General features: G+C 40.4%; 1 protein-coding gene across 2 annotated transcripts in view; it reads left to right on the top strand.

Moving 5' to 3' along the window:
- The window catches only part of LOC124286700 (lysosomal alpha-mannosidase-like), a 38,479-nt gene that overhangs the window by 15,696 nt on the left and 6,862 nt on the right, over positions 1-15,921 (top strand). For both annotated transcript variants that reach the window (XM_046723116.1, XM_046723117.1), the window contains exons 9-18: positions 3,664-3,780; positions 4,229-4,432; positions 6,367-6,430; positions 8,126-8,165; positions 8,717-8,786; positions 9,504-9,611; positions 9,979-10,095; positions 11,122-11,251; positions 11,460-11,524; positions 15,534-15,806. In XM_046723116.1, coding sequence (XP_046579072.1) covers positions 3,664-3,780; positions 4,229-4,432; positions 6,367-6,430; positions 8,126-8,165; positions 8,717-8,786; positions 9,504-9,611; positions 9,979-10,095; positions 11,122-11,251; positions 11,460-11,524; positions 15,534-15,806 — 1,188 coding nt within the window. The remainder of the gene's footprint in view (positions 1-3,663; positions 3,781-4,228; positions 4,433-6,366; positions 6,431-8,125; positions 8,166-8,716; positions 8,787-9,503; positions 9,612-9,978; positions 10,096-11,121; positions 11,252-11,459; positions 11,525-15,533; positions 15,807-15,921) is intronic.

The following is a 15,921-nucleotide window of genomic DNA, read 5'->3' as shown; positions in this document are numbered from 1 at the left end:
GACTTAGACTCCTACAGGCCATTATCCACACCTGGTAACCTGTTTTGATATTGTTTTACTTCTGTAATAGATACGAATGACTTCTTGGAAATAAATAAACTATTATCGCCAGTTCAGACAGCATCCAGTAATAACAATTTTCTACAATCTACTGACATCAAGATAACAACTTCTTTTTATTCTTTATACGACGTTTCAGAGCTAATTCTTGCTCCTTCATCTGGTGAATGCTGAGACAGTGCACAGAGTTAAAATATATGTAGGGCACGTGTTTAAACAATTCAGGGTGGGAGAATGTTTACACAATGCAAGGTGGGAGAGTGCCAAAAGATAACAATATAATCACGAAGCCAATTAGATGGGAATATTGTACAAAGATAACAATGTAAAGACGAACCCAATGTGATTATCAGTAACGGTAAGATGAAACCAGTGATTATAGCACAACTGAGTACACACTGGGAAGGTAGATGACTTGGTCTCGGTTAATGGCTGGCTTCATCCTGTGGATTTCAATGCTTTCTTGAAGTTCCTCTTTTTCAGTGGTTGATGATGGTATGCAGAATCTTGTTGCCAGGAAATATGATGGTCATGATTTTTGATGAAGTGTTCCGAAAGGGCAGATTTTATGTCAGATGTTTCAACAGCGGTCTTCTGGTTTTTTATAATCTGGTGGCTATGGGGCGTGATATATATTCCGTTTATTTGTCTTCACAGTTGCATAATATTTCATACAGACATTTTCTGGGGTTTGGGGTGGACTGAGTGAGACCTTTCCCATTTGCATGTAACATGTTTTGAGTGTTCTGTCAGAAGTGAAGATGACGTCTGTTTGGGCTGTTCTGGTGAGTAGTCTGCTGATCTGGTGCCTGGTAGGTTCCTGGTAGGTTCCTGGTTTGGGATGCTGACGAGGATGGGTGATGGGACTGGTTTTTTGACTTGATTGTCTACGAACGTGTTAAAGAGCTTCATGAATTCCTCTGTGTCCATGATGACAACAGCTCTGTGATGGTCTCATCGTGCTTTAATTCTGCTACATGGACTTGGTCTCATCGTGGTTGAGGTTGTGATGTGTCTTGGTGGGATTCTTTAATATGGAGATGTTTTTTGGCTGAGATAGTCTACGTTGCCATTTGGTGTCTATTCTGTTTCAGGGATAAATTCATCTGTTTTCCTCTTGGTGGATGTTGGTATAAATATAAGGCTTTAGCTAGCAGTTTCCTGGATATATGGGGCGTTTCTCTAGGATAACTTTTGGATCTTGTCGTAGACAGGTGGTAACAGGATTTCCTTCAGCAGGGTGTTTTTGTGGTCCAAGGTGTACTGTACATGGACTTTGTGACTCCTAGGTTGCTGCAGCAGGATCTTAATTAGTCGTGTGGTGCTTGCCGGATGTAGTACTTCAATTATGTCACTGTTGCATGGTTGGACAGGTGACATCAAACGAAGGCCTTTTCGAATTATCTTGTTATCTCTGAGGCTTAGTAGAATAGTCACCTGATGAAGGAGCAAGAAGTAGCTCTGAAACGTCGTATAAAGAATATTAAAAGAAGTTGTTATTCATAAAATGTGTCATGTATTCATGTTCGTCCAACTACTAAATGCAGAACACTACTAACCAGGATATTGAATAATAAAGAGAACTCCATTGTTCCTTTTTAGACTTTATTAAAGCATTTGATAACATGTGGAGAGCTGGGCTCTTGTATCAATTATTAAATAGTGGTTGAACATTGTCAGGTAAATTCTTTACATTGATGCAAAATATGTACGATAACATTAATTCGTGTGTACTTTTCAATAATATACTGAACATCATCGAAAACGCACCACTTATAAAAGTTCAGATTATTAAAAGCACGTGTAAGGAATCGATATTTTTGAGTGGATAATAACAGATGGACGACTGACAAAAACAACAACACAGAAAAGACGCTCATTCATTGAAATGTTCCAGTCAGAAAGGATCAAACACACGTGGGGTCAAATCGAAAAGTCAATATCGCGTGTGACCGCCATTTGCATTGACACATGCAGTTCAACGTCTCCTCATTGAGTCAATAAGCGTCCGAATAGAGTTCTTGAGGATGGCATTCCACTTCTGCAGTAGTGCAGCCTCAAGTTCCCGGATGTTTCGCATCTGTTGTCGCCGCGAAAGACTTTGACCAATTTCGAACTACAAGTGCTCCATGGGGGATACATCTGGCGACTGTGCTGGCCAATGAATAACCTGGATGTGTTGTTGGGCCAGATACTGCATGGAAAGACTTGTTGTGTGTGCCCGTGCGTTGTCCTGTTGAAAAGTAGGCATGAAGGCAGTCCTGTGATTGTTTGTAATTTGTTCCACCCCAGACCATGACACTCCCACCACCCAAAGGTATGTCTGAACCATACACTCATCAGCATAACGTTCACCACGTCTACGCCAAACACGTAATCGGCCGTCAGCATAACGTAGATGAAGACGTGACTCGTCAGTGACTACCACACCATGCCATTGTTGTAACCTTTACTAAAAATGCCTGCTAGCCCATTTGGACGTTGGAATTGGACGTCGAGCATGGAGCCCTGTAGCGTGTAGACGGCGTCGCATGGAGTCAGCGCTGATGACCCTCACGTCAACCTTGAACTGGTGCAGCAGCCCTGGCAGTCGCCAGTCGCCAGTCGCCAGTGTTCAATCACTGATATGGACAAGGTCAATATGGCGAGCCTGATGGAGCGTCGTAACACGTTGTTGCCAATGTCATTGAAGGTCATGGGTGCTGACTGTCTACTGATGTCGTCTATGAAGCCTAACGGTGGTGGAGTGGCCAAGTCCAAGTTGTCGAGCAATATCCCTGCTGCTGGTGCCAACATGAATCATGCCTAGTGCACGTTCCCTTTCGTTTCGTGAGGTGTTAACCTCGGAATCTCTGTCCTCGTTTCACAATCGTTAGTGAAGCAATGAGAATCGGTTCTCATACACCTGCTTTGAATGTCACAGTCAGCATAATTTCAGAATGAAATTCGCGCTTTTTCATGGCGTGGCTGCATGTTGATGCATTTTGGAATTAAGAGTCATAATGTGGACAGGAATTTGTTTCTAAAGCATCTTTTCAACTGGACATGCCCTTCGACTTCATGTTAGTTATATTCATTGATCTTTGTCATGCTGAAATCCATTTTGATGAAAACATGAAAAATTTTAGGCTGGTGCGTTTTCAAAGATGTTCAGTATATTATTACAGTATTTTACCCCAAGGGATCGGGAGTAAGGCATGAAGACTATCTGTGAGCTTTGCTCTTCTCTATTACTTCATGATATGAAATCTTTGATGCAGAGGAGTTAATGTACAGTGTTCCAATCAGTTCTTACTTCTTGTAGATGATATAGCCATATTTAGAGATTATTCTACAACTATCCAGCAGTCAATAGATGCATTGTAGGACATAAATACTCAGGGTTTATATATGTGAGACCTTCATAGCTGTTTTTGGTTGAGGAAATGCAAAGAAACCTAAACCGTTAACTTCTTTGAGTGGCTGTTTAGAATTTGTGAAGTACAATATAGAACAAACTTTAGAAGTTGTTATCCATAAAGTTTGTTCTATATTAAAACTAAACCGTCCTTCAAGAAGGACAATAGCCGATCTATGTCATGTACTTGTGATCATTTTCCGCAGGCCAAAGCGTTCAAGACACAGCATGTGCTGATACCCTTCGGCGGAGACTTTGCCTTTAACAGCGCATCCTCGCTCTACGACGTCATCGACAATCTGATCAAACATATCAATGGAAAGGTAATTGCTTTCATTTGAATATCTGCACATTGTAGTCATGTTTGTGTGTTGTTGTATTCAGCAATGCTCCAGTTGTATGACGGCGGCCTGTAAATAGCCTGGGCCGGACACTCCAACAATTGACACCACCAGCACCAATCTTGACAGGCAGGTGGATACAATAAGATGCAATAACAAATTAGCTAACCTGACAAGTCGACCTCGTTCCTCGTCTCTCACGACAAGCATGGTTAGCTAGATCCTAACCCTGATGTCGACATCTGGGTCTCTAAGTATGTTTTAAGGATGTCATCACGTTCAATACTTGACCTTGAAGGTATAGCGTCTCCAAGATAACCCATTAACACAAACATATGTGCATGTAATACTAACTAGTTGTGCTTTTGTGTGATTGCACACTTACAGTCTACATAGACCGATATAATTAATTTCCATCATTTGTCATCAGCAAAATACCGGCAGCAAGGTGAACGTCCTCTACTCCACACCGACCTGCTACATCAACAGCGTCAACAGAGAAGCGGCAACGTTTGAGACGATGTCGACCGACTTCTTCCCCTACGGTATTATCCCCAACACCTACTGGACCGGCTTCTTCACCAGCAGACCCGGACTCAAGCGCCATGTGAAAGTGGCCAGCAGTTTGTTGCAGGTATTCATTAAAATGAGGGTATTCCTCAGCCCCTTTAAATATCGGCCCTTGTCTGTATGGTGTGTTGGTTGGAAAACCTATTTTATCATTAGCCAAGAGGGACTATTTCCCGCCTACATGGAACACATGATTTAACATCTCACAGATACGTTCTATATGGGCTATGAATCTGTTTGTAGGCTAAGATAGAGCTATAACAAGATGAACAATAAAACTATGACTATGAATATCGTCATTCAGAACGTACAACTATTGCACCAGCTGGCATCGAAGCTATTAATAACGCATGGAGCAGCGATTTAAATGAATACAAAGTGAATTCTGTGCGACAGCTCATGAATGTGCATTTACTAAAAACAGAACTTCCTACCTTGAAATAATTTTCAACACCAAACCCTCGTTATTCCGAACTCTCCATCCCGACAACGTCTTTCCTTTGTATCAGGATTACCCGTTAACATGTTGGGGGTAGAACGTATATCGTTCTATGTGTTTCCAATCAATCAATCAATCCTTTATTCTCATAAACCTCCTTGGTGGTACAAGAGCATATTATGTAAACATATATAAAAATAGAAATATCCATCTGCGATGCTTTTACAAGTGCATAGTTGACATGTTCTCTCGTCCCTTGGAATATTACACCAGCGGCCCGTCTCAATAGGTAAACTATGGTGACATGTTCTAAATCTCAATAATGGTAAAGAAATACGTTTTGGAAGAAGGAGATATACGTCAAAATTAGGTGCTGATAGTAAATTCCCTTGGGACTAGAAATAATGTCATTGTGCCAGTTTTGGATAAATTGATCTTTAAGAATATGTTCAACTTTTGAGACCAGCCACTGGGTTGTACAAATTGAGGGATTTTCCAAAAAACATACGACAGTCCAGTATTGTCTAATATATTATTAATGTGCGAGAGCCAGGGATTATCTTATTTATTTATTGTTCTTTGAAGTGATAAATAATTGTAAGTTAAGTTGGTAAGTTTAAAAACACCATCTTGGTAAGTTAACTTGTGCCAAACTTGTGTTTATAAACGTTTATATATCATAATTCTAATGGGGTATCTTCTTAGTTCTCCATAAAGCATAAAACGAGGGTTTGAATTTCTTAATCCTGTAATGAGTCTTAAGAATTTTAAATGAATTTACTCAGAAATTTCAAGGTTTTCGAAAGACCAGACTTCTGCACCATAGGTCAAGATAGGTATTATCATTAAGTCAAATGCTAACAATAAACAGTCTAAAGGCAAGTCTAATTTTCTAGCTTTTTTCACTAAACTATGTATACATTGCTTTTGAAGCACTCTATCAAGTATTAAAACTGTAAGCAGTAGCTTTCTATTTCTGTGGAGCGTTATACCGAGGTAGGTATAACTATCAACTATTTCAAGTAATTTACTATCCAAATAAAATTTAATTTTTGTGCTTGTTGATGGTCCTCCCCCGAATATTACTATGTTAGTTTTGTTTCTATTCACATTTAGCTTCCATGAATCACAAGTCCTTAAATGAGTTCAAAGCATCTTGTAGTCCCCCTGGCGATTCATCAAATAATATTGTATCATCTGCATATAATAAAACTAACAACTTTACAAATATCACCATATCATCGTCTTCAATATAGTTTAGATTTACACCATTACAGTCTGAAGTAAGTAAATGAGATTTAATATCATTTATGAAAATGGAGAATAGTAATGGTGACAAATTCTCTCCCTGTCTGACGCCATTGTTACATGAGAAGTAGTTTGATACATCATTATTACATTGTACAAGTGATTTGATATTGTTATACATTGATTTAACAAGATTAAGAAATTTACCCTCTATACCAATCATTTGCATTTTTTTCCACGGTTGCCTCTCGTGGTATCTGGCTCAGAATTCCATCTTTCCAGAATACAGAAGTTACTGCATCTACTTTCAGACCTGCAAAATGCTGGCTGTTGTTGCCGAGTTGAAGGATGCTGTTCGCGGTGTTTCTGATCTCAGTAAGTGTGAGACGTTAGCAAGAACTCCCACATCACTAAAGTACTGTCGGAAATAGAAAAACAACTGTTTTAGGCAAATAGCATATGTCGAAATAACCCACATCGGCCTAACTGAGCGTTCAGTAGGATGCGTAACAGGACTTCCAGAAAAGCATGTTTACTCGTAACATAGGGAAAAACTTAGAAAAAGTACGAATAGCTGCTGAAAACAATAGATCAGACTATAGATGGCAATTAGGTCGCTCAGCCAGGTATGACGACAGACCGTCGACTCACCTGGCATGAAATGCATATGCTGCGTACAGGCACAAGGGGTCGTCTGAAAGATATTTTATGCTTTTTCATGTGCGTTGTATATGTCTCATCTGTTGATTAACATCTTACGTGTCTTTCTTTCATAAAGTTTATGTTGAGATATGTAAGAGAGTATGATACCCATAGATTAGCCATCGTATTAAATGTCTAAAAAATATATAGGTGAAATGACCACCAGTGTGAGTGAGTGAGTTTAGTTTTACGCCGCTTTTAGCAATATTCCAGCTATATCACGGCGGGGGACACCAGAAATGGGCTTCACATATTGTCCCCATTTGGGGAATCGAACACGGGTCTTCGGCGTGACGAACGAACGCGTTAACCACTACGCTACCCCACCGCCCCTGACCACCAACAGATCGGCAAGACTGGATATTATTTGTAAATTGTTAGGACATGCCGTTTATTTCCCCAGTTTAATTCCCCTATTATAAAGGATTATCTTATCTCAGCTTATATCTCTATCCCCTAGCCCGACCCCCACCACCGTCTGCGACACCCGTCCTGGTTTAGCTTTGAGACGACCCCTCATACCTGTTTCTTTTTATAGTGATAGCGAGACTCCTTGGTAGCTGCATCCCTAATAGTTTCAGTCTTAAAGTTATTATTTTTTACGTAAGCTCTCGTTTATAATGAAGCTTATTTTAATTTCAACATGGGCATTTAAAAAGTTTCCTGGGTAATACAATATCATCGCACACTAATTTGCACAAAGCAATGGTCTGTTCCAAATAAGTCGCTTTCGACTTGGAAAAAAAACTGCATTGCTCATTTCTGCACTAATCTATCCTGAGTACAGGCCTCTTTTTACGTTTCCTAGTTCCCTACCACTGAGCCTGTAGTTAGGCCCAACTTAGCTTTACAGATATTTCACATTTTCACATATTAACTACATAAATTTTAGATATAAATGCGAAGAAACAGGGTTTTTTTTCTTTTTCCGACAGTACTCTACCATTCTCGTTACCTGGAATATCCAGCCACTGGATCCGTTTGTCCGTCGCCCGACATGTGGTGATATTACCACACTGCGATATATAGTGCACGGACCATACGTCAAGTTCGCAAACGATACTCGTAGCCCATGAAAACGAGCTGTTTTCTGAGGGACCAACATCTCATTCCTCTGTAATATGTACATTAATATCTTTCTCTGAAAGGAGGAGACTAACCTCTATTTTGGACACACAACACTCTCTATAGAGTGTCCTTCATGTCCAGTGAACCATACACTGTTGGTGTTGCAAAACCTGGGGAGATGCTATTTCATATTTCACAGTGATTATATTTCTAAAACATACTTTATACGTTATAATTCAAGGTAATCAATTACATTACATTCTTCATGTGCATTTAAATGGTAAATGTACGACCTTTCAGAGGAGGCTGTGGGGATCCTCCAACACCACGACGCCATAACGTAAGTTGCTGACTCCAGAGAATATTCTACAGCGAGGAATTGTAAACTTATCCCTCTACTACCCATGATAACCTTGAACTCACTCACGTCACCGTGAAGAGGTTGTCAGTTGGGTTTATCGCCATACTGACCAATATTTGATTTATATCACGTCAGATATAGGAGATAGAATAGACGCATGTCTAAGACGTTCACTGCGTTTGTGAGACACGCATACATCTTGGTTGCTGAAGGGAATAGAATGAACGGCCAACGAATTAATTCAGATGCATCCGAGGTCCCAATCTATGTATTTGTGTATAGAAACATGAGGACAAATCAGTTGTGTTCCCTGCGTACGGGAAAGGCACTGTTGATTACTTCATGCTAGTCTGCCCTGGACTGTTTGTATAGCTCTGTCGTGGCAGAAGATGAGGTTTTCAATGTTCATACTTTCAGCCATAGCTTTGTCTGTTCCCGACTTCATTCGTAAAGGGATGCCGTTATGTAGCTAAACTACCTCGGCGTAAAATAACGTTCACTTACTTCGACAAACTTTGAATGTATTGCAGAGGGACCGAGCAGCAGCACGTAACAAATGACTACAACCTGATGCTGAGTGCTGGTGAACAGTCGTGTCAGGTAGGAGTGCCCGAGGTATCAGGTAGGAGTGCCCGAGGTGTCAGGTAGGAGTGCCCGAGGTGTCAGGTAGGAGTGCCCGAGGTGTCAGGTAGGAGCGCCCGTGGTATGAGGTAGGAGTGCCCGAGGTGTCAGGTAGGAGTGCCCGAGGTGTCAGGTAGGAGTGCCCGAGGTGTCAGGTAGGAGTACCCGAGGTGTCAGGTAGGAGTGCCCGAGGTGTCAGGTAGGAGCGCCCGAGGTGTCAGGTAGGAGTGCCCGAGGTGTCAGGGTAGGAGTGCCCGAGGTGTCAGGTAGGAGTGCCCGAGGTGTCAGGTAGGAGTGCCCGAGGTGTCAGGTATGAGTGCCCGAGGTGTCAGGTAGGAGTACCCGAGGTGTCAGGTAGGAGTGCCCGAGGTGTCAGTTAGGAGTACCCGCGGTAGGAGTGCATGAGGTGTCAGGTAGGACTGTCCGAGGTGTGAGGTAGGAGTACCCGAGATGTCAGTAGAAGTACCCGGGGTGTGAGGTAGGAGTACCCGAGGTGTCAAGTAGGAGTACCCCAGGTCTAAGGACGTTGACGAAAGAACGAGTGACATTATACACGAATTCGACAAGTGGGATAACTCTGTTCCTCAATAGATCATCATTAAAACTAGATTAAAAGAAACCATTGTAACATGTTAACGTTATCGGGGCAGGTGTTGTATACCATGTTTAATGTACTGTCTGCCTTTATGACTTCAGTCCGTGGTATCGAGGGCCTACCAGTCACTACTGAAGGTGTCCAGCCCTGTCCACTTCTGTCCACTGCTCAATATCAGCGCGTGCGGGCTGACGGAAAATCATACTGAGGTGAGGTGTCACCTGTGGGCGTGTGGGACTTAGTGTTACGTGTCATATGTCAGTTATATAGTGACTTGAACGCTGCATGCAAGTATTACAACACCGTCAGCAAACACCAGTATAATGACGATTGATGGATAGAAATACTTAAATTAAAACCAAACAAACCTAAACGTACTCTAATGTCTATGCTACCAGTACATATGTAGATGGCTACATTTGTTATAGATTGGGATTAAATCAAATACAAGGACGTTCCTATCTCTACCAGTGGCCAAACAGACAACTTGTATTACATTCTATTACTTCGCCAGCTACACATCATATATACAGAATGTGCATTCCACTTTAACGCTTTACTTCCCTTCTCACCTAGTTTACAGTGCAGGTCTTCAACCCTCTAGGCTGGAACGTCACACACTGGGTTCGACTTCCGGTTCCGGTGGCGGTCTACACAGTTGCTTCCCCTGATGGAGGAAACGTGAAAACTCAGGTAATTTCATTTGCTGTTATAGAATTTATTTCTCATCCAGTAAGTAGTATTATGAGAAACCGATATATATCAAGAAACATTTTGTAGTTTATAACTTCACTGATCTGCTCCATTCTCGATGTTAGTTATGTTAGTGTCAGGGTAGCGTATTCCCAGCCCTTTACACTTAGATCAAAGGGGAAAAACTGTCCTGGCGAATGGATTCTATCGCGGCTCCTTCTATTTTCTTAATGTCAACTTGCCCAGTAGATATTTATTCACATGGGCACTCGCGGATCGCGCCTCTGACTTAGAACATTTGTAAGTAAGTTAGTTAGGCTCACACTTAGGCTCGAACAGTAGCTGAAATGATATAACTGCATCTCAGTGTAAGGAAGATCCAACACAAAATCATCGTACCGTGGTACCACTGAAACACTGGATCCTGACACCTCCAAGTGACGCAACTCTGCACAGGAATATATGTATATTCCTCGTGATGACAAACACAGTCATGTATACTGTACCAGACAAGTGCATGATACGTTCCGATAATGTAAGGCAACACTAGCTCCAGGTGGTATGTCCAATTTAATTCATAGACAGTCTTTTCTAGGTATTTATAGATGCACGGTCGGCTCGTTAAAGTTATTTTCTACATGTATGTTTTCCACAAATGTCAGGGGCAGTTGAGTTTGGCAGTTCAAGCCTTTTCATTTGAAACCCGGTTTCGATTCCACAAACATACAATACTCTATACTCAGCAGCAACAAAACGTCAGTACGAATTCCAAATTAGATAGGCACTGTAATCAAACCATTACAGAAATGGACATAAGCGGATCAAAAACATTTTTTGTGTACAATATCTTGACCATCAATGAATACCTCAGCACAATTTCAAGACATTACGTGAACGTTTGCAGTCCATTCAGACCCTTGACTTCAGCATCTTGCACTGGACTCAGATGAACCCCATATTGCTAAGACATTGCAACATATTCACACATGCTGCTGGTGTTTGTCATCATTTATTGTTGTGAAGCAGCTTGTGCCCATACCGGAGTCCACAAAACACATTCCAGAACGAGGTTCGTCCAGCAGTGTGGCGGAGCTGGTGTTCAAGGCCGCACTCCCCACTCTCGGCTACAGCGTCTACTACATCAGGAAGGCTGGCGGTATGTTGCAGTAGTCGCAAAGTTCCTCAAACCATTTGATATAACCACGAATTAAGAATTGCTGTGTTTTATCAAATCCAGTAAAGGTCATAAAAGCTGGCGACTGCTGTTTAGCTTTAGAAAATGTATTGTTTATGTCAGATTTCACACTGACGTATGTGTGGATATTTACCAGAGGCACCACTATCACAAGGACCTTGTTTTCTAGGTTTGAATTCCCAGCCCCAGTCAGAAGATCCGGCAGGTCAGGGCGACATTACCATTGGGAATCAGGTGTGTGTCATGTCCAGTTGCATCATCAAACTGTGTGCACATGAGGGTTAATGCATGAAACATCGTGTATACCATATGTGTCTCTATATCCAATCCTTGGGCTGTCATACAGAAAGATTGCAATCAATGTACTTCTAGTCGATCTCCGTGCGCTCGGATCGCTCCGGTAGAATACTTACCAGCTCTAACATTTAATATTGACACTCCACGTGTCCCGAACGACTCTGAAAGCATGGTCCCCATGACTTTAGATTAACATGTGTACACTCATTCTTCATTCGAAGCTTGATTTGAGACAATCGACTGTCAAACAAAGTGGTGTTAGTTGTTGTTACCCAGCCTGATCGGCGTTATAACAAAACACGGACTGGTTGGCTTGTCGCCAGTAAGTAATATGGATAGGTTAAGTGAGCAAGCACACTCACGCGTGTATATCTTGATGCTAGTTTGTCTTTGAAATTGCAAGTCAACCATCTTTACAAGAACAGTCACTATTATCTTTGAGCCATCAGCTCCATTAGAAACCTCATCACAACAGAATGTGCTCATTCCTTGGTGCGATCCCTTATACCCTCTCGACTCGACTATTGTGACAGTCCGCACTTTGGCATCAGTTCAACTCAACTTCAGAAACTTAAAAAACTACAGACCTCAGCAGCTCGCATCGTCTGCCTCAAGTCCAGGGAAGATCCTATCACACCTTCACTGATGTCTCTACACTAGTTGTCTGTCAAATTCCGGATTAACGTCAATATTCTAAGTATCACTTTCAAATCTCAACATGGACAAACACCTGAATACCTCTCCAGTCTTCTCAGTCAGTACAACCCAACCCGACCATTACGATCCCAAATCACCAGCTAGTTGTCATGCCTAATTTCGACTCTCATCCTATGGGAAAAGATCATTCCAACACGCAGCCGCCAGTCTCTGAAACAACCTTCCCAAAATGCTTAACCTTTGGACTCACATAAATCTTCTCTAAAATCCCACTTTTTCCGTCTTGTCTATGTTTATCTGTCTCTCTTTGTCTGCTGTATATAGTTTTATCTGTCTCTCTTTGTCTGCTGTATATAGTTTGATCTGTCTGTCTTTCTCTTTGTCTGCTGTATATAGTTTTATCTGTCTCTCTTTGTCTGCTGTATATAGTTTTATCTGTCTCTCTTTGTCTGCTGTATATAGTTTTATCTGTTATCTGTCTCTCTTAGTTTCTGCTCTCTTTGTCTGCTGTATATAGTTTTATCTGTCTCTCTTTGTCTGCTGTATATAGTTTTATCTGTCTCTCTTTGTCTGCTGTATATAGTTTGATCTGTCTCTCTTTGTCTGCTGTATATAGTTTTATCTGTCTCTCTTTGTCTGCTGTATATAGTTTTGTCTCTCTTTATCGTCTGCTGTATATAGTTTTATCTGTCTCTCTTTGTCTGCTGTATATAGTTTTATCTGTCTCTCTTTGTCTGCTGTATATAGTTTTATCTGTCTCTCTTTGTCTGCTGTATATAGTTTTATCTGTCTCTCTTTGTCTGCTGTATATAGTTTTATCTCTCTCTTTGTCTGCTGTATATAGTTTTATCTGTCTCTCTTTGTCTGCTGCTGTATATATCTGTTTTATCTGTCTCTCTTTGTCTGCTGTATATAGTTTTATCTGTCTGTCTCTGCTGTATAGTTTTAGTCTGCTGTATCTGTCTCTCTTTGTCTGCTGTATAGTTTTATCTGTCTCTTTGTCTGCTGTATCTGTCTCTTTTGTCTGCTGTATATAGTTTTATCTGTCTCTCTTTGTCTGCTGTATATAGTTTTATCTGTCTCTCTTTGTCTGCTGTATATAGTTTTATCTGTCTCTCTTTGTCTGCTGTATATAGTTTTATCTGTCTCTCTTTGTCTGCTGTAAATGGTTTTATCTGTATATAGTTTCTATCTCTCTTTTGTCTGCTGTATATAGTTTCTTTGTCTGCTGTATCTGTCTCTCTTTGTCTGCTTTGTCTGCTGTATATAGTTTTATCTGTCTCTCTTTGTCTGCTGTATATAGTTTTATCTGTCTCTCTTTGTCTGCTTTGTCTGTCTCTATAGTTTTATCTTTGTCTGTCTCTCTTTGTCTGCTGTATATAGTTTTATCTGTCTCTCTTTGTCTGCTGTATATAGTTTATCTGTCTCTCTTTGTCTGCTGTATAGTTTTATCTGTCTCTCTTTGTCTGCTGTATATAGTTTTATCTCTCTTATCTGTCTGCTCTGTCTCTTTTGTCTGCTGTATATAGTTTTATCTGTCTCTCTTTGTCTGCTGTATATCTCTCTCTTTTGTCTGCTGTAAATAGTTTTATCTGTCTCTTTGTCTGCTGTATATAGTTTTATCTGTCTCTCTTTGTCTGCTGTATATAGTTTTATCTGTCTCTCTTTGTCTGCTGTATATAGTTTTATCTGTCTCTCTTTGTCTGCTGTATATAGTTTTATCTGTCTCTCTTTGTCTGCTGTATATAGTTTTATCTGTCTCTCTTTGTCTGCTGTATATAGTTTTATCTGTCTCTCTTTGTCTGCTGTATATAGTTTTATCTGTCTCTCTTTGTCTGCTGTATATAGTTTTATCTGTCTCTTTTGTCTGCTGTGTCTGCTCTGTCTCTCTTTATATCTGCTGTATATAGTTTTATCTGTCTCTCTTTGTCTGCTGTATATAGTTTTATCTGTCTCTCTTTGTCTGCTGTATATAGTTTTTGTCTGCTCTGTCTCTCTTTGTCTGCTGTATATAGTTTTATCTGTCTCTCTTTGTCTGCTGTATATAGTTTTATCTGTCTCTCTTTGTCTGCTGTATATAGTTTTATCTGTCTCTCTTTGTCTGCTGTATATAGTTTTATCTGTCTCTCTTTGTCTGCTGTATATAGTTTTATCTGTCTCTCTTTGTCTGCTGTATATAGTTTTATCTGTCTCTCTTTGTCTGCTGTATATAGTTTTATCTGTCTCTCTTTGTCTGCTGTATATAGTTTTATCTGTCTCTCTTTGTCTGCTGTATAGTTTTTTATCTGTCTCTCTTTGTTTGTATCTGTCTCTCTTTGTCTGCTGTATATAGTTTTATCTGTCTCTCTTTGTCTGCTGTATATAGTTTTATCTGTCTCTCTTTGTCTGCTGTATATAGTTTTATCTGTCTCTCTTTGTCTGCTGTATATGTTTTATCTGTCTTTTATCTGTCTCTCTTTGTCTGCTGTATATAGTTTTCTCTCTGTCTCTCTTTGTCTGCTGTATATAGTTTTTATCTGTCTCTCTTTGTCTGCTGTATATAGTTTTATCTGTCTCTCTTTGTCTGCTGTATATAGTTTTATCTGTCTCTTTGTCTGCTGTATATAGTTTTATCTGTCTCTCTTTGTCTGCTGTATATAGTTTTATCTGTCTCTCTTTGTCTGCTGTATATAGTTTTATCTGTCTCTCTTTGTCTGCTGTATATAGTTTTATCTGTCTCTCTTTGTCTGCTGTATATAGTTTTATCTGTCTCTTTGTCTGCTGTATATAGTTTTATCTGTCTCTCTTTGTCTGCTGTATATAGTTTTATCTGTCTCTCTTTGTCTGCTGTATATAGTTTTATCTGTCTCTCTTTGTCTGCTGTAAATAGTTTTATCTGTCTCTCTTTGTCTGCTGTATATAGTTTTATCTGTCTCTCTTTGTCTGCTGTATATAGTTTATCATCTCTTTGTCTGCTGTATATAGTTTTATCTGTCTCTCTTTGTCTGCTGTATATAGTTTTATCTGTCTCTCTTTGTCTGCTGTATATAGTTTTATCTGTCTCTCTTTGTCTGCTGTATATAGTTTTATCTGTCTCTCTTTGTCTGCTGTAAATAGTTTTAACTTTCTTCTCCTATACTAAATTTCCACCCATCCTGTCTTGATAACTCATCAGTGTATATATCGTATAAAGAAGAGTAAAAAAAACCGTTTCTTTATTATTAAGTGATATGATGTAAGCACATTTTGATTCTTAATATGTTCTCAAATCTTGTACAAACCTATGAAACTCGACACTCTATATTTTCAGCATTTATCGCTTGTCGTCAACGGCACAACAGGCCTTACACAGTCGTTAAAGAACGTCGCAACCGACGTCACCATAGACTTCGTACAGTCTTTTCTGTATTACATCGGGAGTGAAGGTGGAACCAGAATCCCGGGGGACAGAAGGGGAGGAATGGGGGGCTTCTTTGGGGGTCACAAGAGAGCGTCCGGGGCCTATGCATTTGTTCCCAAGGAAAACACGCCGCCAGTTCCTTTGATGGGACATGACGGGAAGGTCAAGGTCAAGGTGGTCAAGGTGAGATGCCGCACGAAATGGAAACACACGTCTCCATCCGGGTCATGAACTGAAACTGCCTGATTCCCATGTTAGTAAATGTAACACGTAAACGTTGGCCTGCCCTTGCATGTGT

Source organism: Haliotis rubra, unplaced genomic scaffold (assembly GCF_003918875.1).
Source record: "Haliotis rubra isolate DU_JTF1 unplaced genomic scaffold, ASM391887v1 Scf39, whole genome shotgun sequence".
In the NCBI taxonomy this organism is placed as follows: domain Eukaryota; kingdom Metazoa; phylum Mollusca; class Gastropoda; order Lepetellida; family Haliotidae; genus Haliotis; species Haliotis rubra.
The sequence above is the reverse complement of the archived record's forward strand: the minus strand, read 5'-3'. Positions and strand labels throughout refer to the sequence as shown.